Source organism: Nematolebias whitei, chromosome 5 (genome assembly GCF_014905685.2).
Source record: "Nematolebias whitei isolate Nwh7 chromosome 5, NemWhi1, whole genome shotgun sequence".
NCBI lineage: Eukaryota > Metazoa > Chordata > Actinopteri > Cyprinodontiformes > Rivulidae > Nematolebias > Nematolebias whitei.
Window position 1 is genome coordinate 6,354,727 of NC_056502.1, and position 6,047 is coordinate 6,360,773.

A 6,047-nucleotide genomic window follows, 5' to 3' on the forward strand; every position below is an offset into this window, starting at 1 on the left:
TTATCATTTTTATGCTACGCCCATGTACTCTAAAAAACTATGTGGGTAAAATACTTGTGTTTGATCTTATATTAGTATTCGTTTGATCATTAATTTATGACATTTGTTGCTGATCCCTCAGAAAACAACTTGGTCTTTATGTGTTTTTATCTGGTTAAATAAAAATGATGAAAAAAGTGAGATCTAATGAATACAAATCTACTTGAGCAAAGCTGTATATACATACCCCATATATACAAAATATGATCTGATTGAGTCCTTCAAATCACGGTCACACAAGAAGTCATCATGGAAACTACATACTGCAGAGGGTTCTGTGTTCTTTATTCTACCCATCTCCCTCTCATTCACAAGGATTCTGTTTGTTTACCTGATTTTTAAGACTCTTCTCACCAAAACATACCACCATCTGTGCAGGTCTACATTAGATACTTTTGACAGAATAACCTTTCAACAGAAATAAGGCATTGTTTCAGTGAGTTGCAAGAGTGGCAACAGATTTGTCTACTTCTGTACAACCAATTACAACTCAATTCAAGATGTCTGCCACAGCTAATCAACTTTGACTAATAGTCAGTTTTACATATATTGAGCTAAAATTTGGTGTGGTAGTAGATGAGTCACCCACAACAAATAATGTTAATGAGATCATTGTTTAGAAATTGACTGCAGCAACATACCACCCTTCAAGGAAGGCTAGGCCTTCAATTGCATGTGTGGCCATTTATTGTTTTAGTCACCCAGCTGAAGTTTGCAGCCTGGTAATTCTATGTTTAACAAGATTTCTTCAGCTTGTCTGTGTGGGTTGCCATGTGGCGTGACAAAGTAGATTTGTCAATGAAACATTTTCCACAACTTTCACAAGAATATGGTCTCTCACCCGTGTGAGTTCTTGTGTGAATTTGTAAACTGGAACGATGACTGAAACACATCCCACAAGTATGACAAGAATATGGCTTCTCGCCTGTGTGGGTTCTCATGTGAGCCTTCAAGCTGTGAAGGTGGGTGATGGTTGTCCCACAGATATCACAAGAGTATGGCTTCTTATCACTGTGAGTCATCATGTGGCGCGAAAGATTAGTTTTGTGCTTGAAGGTTTTTTGACACGTTACACAAGAATATGGTGTAATTTGGCCCGTGTGGCCTTTCATATGAACAAACAAATTGCGTTTATATCTGAAATCTTTTCCACATTGTTCACAAGAAAATGGCTTCTCATCTGTGTGAATTTTTTGATGAACTTTTAATCTATACCGACGACTAAAACATCTCCCACATGTTTCACAGGAATATGGTTTCTCGTGAGTGTGAGTTGTTATGTGGTCAGATAAATGGATTTTGACACTGAAACTTTTACCACAGGTTTCACAGGAAAATGGTTTTTCGCCCGTATGAGTTCTCATGTGAATGGTCATGTTCCCACTAAGAGAGAACCGTTTTCCACAAATTTCACAGGAATATGGTTTCTCACCAGTGTGAATTCTCATGTGAGTGGTTAATTTTGCCTGTTCAGAAAATAATTTCCCACATGTTGTACAGGAATATGGTTTCTCACCTGTGTGTGTTCTTAAGTGATTTGTCAATTTTCCCTTTTCAGAGAAATGTTTCCCACAACTTTTACAAAAATGCACTTTTTCCCCTGTGTGAGTTCTTGTGTGGACCAATAATTTATAGCTAGTGCTGAAACTTTTCCCACATGTCTGACAAACATAAGGCCTCTCCCCTGTGTGTGTTCTTATATGATCTAAAGCTTTTTGTTTAGTCCTGAAACTTTTCCCGCAGTCTTCACAAGAAAATGGCTTCAGGTCTGTGTGACTGTTCAAATGTTTATTTAAAGCAGAGGAACACAAAAAACTTTTTTCACAAAGTTCACAAGCAAACGGCTTCTCACCTGTATGGATTCTCACGTGAATCGGTAAATAATATTTGTTTTTGAAACTTTTTCCACAAACATGACAAAAATATTCATGTTGACTCATGTCAGTGTTACTTTGACTCACTTCACTGCTGAGGCTTTGGTTCTCTGAAAGGAGCCGATTCTTGTTCGGTTCTGGTCCCCCATATTCACTTTTATCATTAGTAGTAGTCACCTGAAAAGTTCTGGTTTCCTGCCTCAGCTCAGGCTGCTCTTCATCCTGACTGAAGCAGATATCCTCATCTTCCTCTTTCATGTGTGGAGGTTCTGGTTCCTGGTTCAGAGTAGAGTTGTTCTCCTGATCTGTGTGGAAGTCTTCATCTTTGCAGATTATGTGCAGAAAAAAGTCTGGAGGCAAAAACAAACAAACAGAGTTTTACTGCAAAATTAAAAAAAATTTTTTTTTACTATGTATAATCTCTACAAATGTATATGATTACATCAAATATTTTTTAAATAATCAAAAGCGCGTTTACATTAGACGTGGCTCAACCTTTTCATAAATATAATTGTTACAAGCTTAAAAAGCATAAGCTGGGGAGGATCCAAGAACTGCTGTATGCTTTTCATAATAATAAAAAAAAAAATTTATGACAGTTTTTTAAATTTTATACACACTGAATGACCGACATGTTGTTGTTTTCCTACAGGGCAAATATTAGGAACATTCAAAAATGGCTGGACAGACCAGTTCTTCCTCAAAGGTTCATAAATCACAGGTGAACCATCCACGTCCCGCTCAGATGTGAGCTTCGAGCAGAACCAGAGGTGGAGCAGAACTCTGCTGAGTCAGAGTGACGCATTCAATGTGTGTCGGACGTCTACCTCATGTCATTCCATTAATTCAGCCTTTATTTATACAGGTTAATCCCATTGAGCCTCGGGGACTCATTTACAAGAGAGACCTGATTTCAACAAAGAATGATGAAAACAATGGACAACAGCGACAACAATAGACAGTTATAAAAAGGCATACAGATTAATTTTTTTTTTTTTTTACAAATAAGATGGCTAAAAAAAGTAACAAAAAAACAGCTAGATTATAAGGCAAATGTGGAAAACTAAAAACAAGTACATGTCTGCATTGGTCCCTGCCAGGAGTCCAACAGATTCTTAATGCCACAAAGAGAGGTTAATCCCAATGAGCCTTGGGGACTCATTTACAAGAGAGACCTGAACTTTAACAAAGAGTGAAGACAACAATGGACAACAACGACAACAATAGACAATCATAAAGGATGCGTACAAATTTAAATTTTTTATATATATACATATATAGTGTAATTTATTATAATGAATTAACTCACTTTAGTGATCCTCTTTGTGGTTAACTATTTTTATAAACTAACTACAAAGTTGCTGGGTGTCATCATCAATATTCCTCTGGTAATAAATCTGTTTGTTGTTGAATCCCATGAGTGGGCAATCACAACTAATGCCATCAATTCATCCCTGCTGTTAGCTCACAATTAGCTGTGTATGAGTACATATCAAAAAGCGTTTTATATTTATTAAATATGACAAAGACTGTTTTGTTTGAAAACTTCATCTAAAAAAATAAACGGAATAAAGTCTGGAAATTTTCTTTTCTAAATTACTTTTATTTTTCCACTCCATCTTCTCTGGACTTTCAAAGAATGTACAAGAAAACGGTTTCACTTAAACCAGAAAGCTGAAGTTTTTTCTGGTTCTAACAGTTCAAAACCTTTAAAGTTAGACACAAAGACCAGACAGAACCTCCAGGTGCTGGAGAATGGACCCAGAACAACAGAACCTGTAAGAAAGAGGCTTCTGACAGCAACGTACCGTTAGCAGGCTGCTCCTCATCCTGACTGATGAAATCAGCCTCTGGTTCCTCCTTAACACCTGGAAGTTCTGGTTCCTCTTTAATAGGTTGAGGTTCTAGTTCTTCTGGTTCCTCCTTAACGTGTGGCGGTTCTGGTTCTTCTGGTTCCTCTTTAACGTGTGGCGATTCTGGTTCCTCCTCTGAAAGAACCTCCTCCTTTTTACAGCCATCTTGCTGTGGGAGGTCTGAAAAGACAAAAAAGAAGAAACAGGTTTTTATTCTGACGTTAGAATAACAGATTTTTACTAACACAGACACGGGCCTAATCAGGTCCGAGGTGATCCTTAGTTTCCATCTGACCTTTGATGTGCTCAGATATTTACAGAACCACCTAAAATAATTTAATAAAAAGTAGAGTTTTAGGTCGTTTTCACACTAGATAGTCCGGCAGACTCGGTTCGGGACCAATATTCATGAGCTTTTGTTTACATTTGAGCTGGTGCGTTTGCATTCACACTGCACTGTGCAGTCGAGCCAACCTGTTGAACCAACCTGTTCCCCCGCTCGCCTGTGGGGGCGCTGCACCAAAAACTACTGAAAGAAACGACACAAAAACCTCTCAAGACACGTCTTCTTCTTCTTCTGTAAATAAAAATAAAAACGAAGTGGCATCAAGTTTTAGCAGTTTTAGGAGTTATATTTAGTCATTTTTCAAAAATGGACTTAGCATGAGCAGAAGATGAGACAGAAGACCATGGAGAATATTGTTTTTCACACAAGGCAGCTGACGGCTCCATATAAGGTCAGAGCAATGCGTGTTTGTTTGTCCTGTGGAGTGGTGCTCGGTCTGTTTACATTCACACTGTACTCGAACTGCGCTGGAGTTCGCTTCTACCGGACTGAGACCTAGGTTTTAGCCCGGGCCAGAGTTCGCCTTTTTGTTCCGTGACAGAGTTCGATGGTGCGTTCACACCTCCCTAAACGAACCGGACTTTCAAGGAAAACGAGCTAGAGTTCGATTAAAGCGGACTAAACATGGCTAGTGTGAATGCACCCTTAATCAACTCTAAATTGTCCCTAGGTGTGAGTGAGAGAGTGAACGGTTGTTTGTCTCGTTTGTCTCTATGTGGCCCTGTGATGGACTTGCGACCCTTCCAGGGTGTACCCCGCCCCTCGCACAGTGATTGCTGGACATGGGCACCGGCGACCCCCGTAACCCAAAATGGAAGAAGCGGGAAAAATATAATGGATGGATGGAAGATACCGGTTGTTCTCTTACTTCTGATACTGAACCTCATTGTAGCAAAAAGTTTAAAAAAGGATACAGTAGTCCCTCGTTACTTCACGATTCGACTTTTGCGGATTTGCTTTTTCACAGTTTTTCAAAGTAAGATTGTACAGGACAAAAAAATGAAAGATTGTACATGACATACCATTGTGAACTTTAATATTACTCATGTGATTGGGACAGTAGGGGATACAGCAAAAAGTTGACCAAAAAAAAAAAACTTCGGACAGGCGCCGCTATTTTGTAGTTTTTGCTCAATAAGCCTACACTGTATAGCCAGTCAAAAGAACTCCATTACCCAGAAGCCAACAATGCTTCCGGCCACTGCTTTCTGCTGAAATGGAGGGAATGTTTTGATTGGATCCAAAAAAGTTTGGTCCTTATTCATAGTGACTTCGGTGCTCAGTGGATGCAGAGAGCCTATCAGAACTAAACCAGAACCAGACCTGGACTACTTCCAGCCTTATCGGTCAATCTGAGTGCTGTTTGCCAGCCCATGAGGCCTCTCGAGTGGGGAGGCATTGCTTGGAGGTCCGGTGTCTTCTCCGGAGCTCACATGGACTTTTTTTAATTTTTTTAATTTGGATCCCTCTGGATTATTTGGACTCAATTGGGACCATTGTGTGGTTTTGTGCAGGCTTTCCGAAGGTCCGTCTCTCTCTAAAAGCGTCTTGGTGCTAAACGGCTACAGAGAACCGATCAGAAGCGGACCAGAACAGGACCAAGGCTGGTGAGTCCCCACATGAAATTTTGCAGTAGCTAACTGTCCATCCATCCATCCATTATCTTTACCCGCTTCTTCCATTTTGGGTCACGGGGGTCGCCAGTGCCCATGTCTGGCAATCACTGTGCGAGGGGCGGGGTACACCCTGGACAGGTCGCACGTAGAGTAGCTAACTGTGCAATACATATATGTATGTTGTTAAAATTACATAGGTTTAAGAGGTTAGAACATTGCCAGTGTGTGGGAAGGGTTTATAAAGCCTCATATATAAATAAATACTAAATATAAATACTAAAATAAATATAGCATTCCTACTTTGCGGTTCTTCACTTAT

At 39.6% G+C, this 6,047-nt stretch overlaps 1 protein-coding gene across 1 annotated transcript in view; it reads right to left on the reverse strand.

Annotated features, from left to right (window-relative positions):
* Positions 1-773: 773 nt before the first annotated feature.
* The window catches only part of LOC119409647 (zinc finger protein OZF), a 7,352-nt gene continuing 2,078 nt past the window's right edge, over positions 774-6,047 (reverse strand). The window contains exons 2-4 of the mRNA XM_037676548.1: positions 3,722-3,946; positions 1,184-2,263; positions 774-1,123 (exon numbers count right to left, since the gene is read on the reverse strand). Coding sequence (XP_037532476.1) covers positions 774-1,123; positions 1,184-2,263; positions 3,722-3,946 — 1,655 coding nt within the window. The remainder of the gene's footprint in view (positions 1,124-1,183; positions 2,264-3,721; positions 3,947-6,047) is intronic.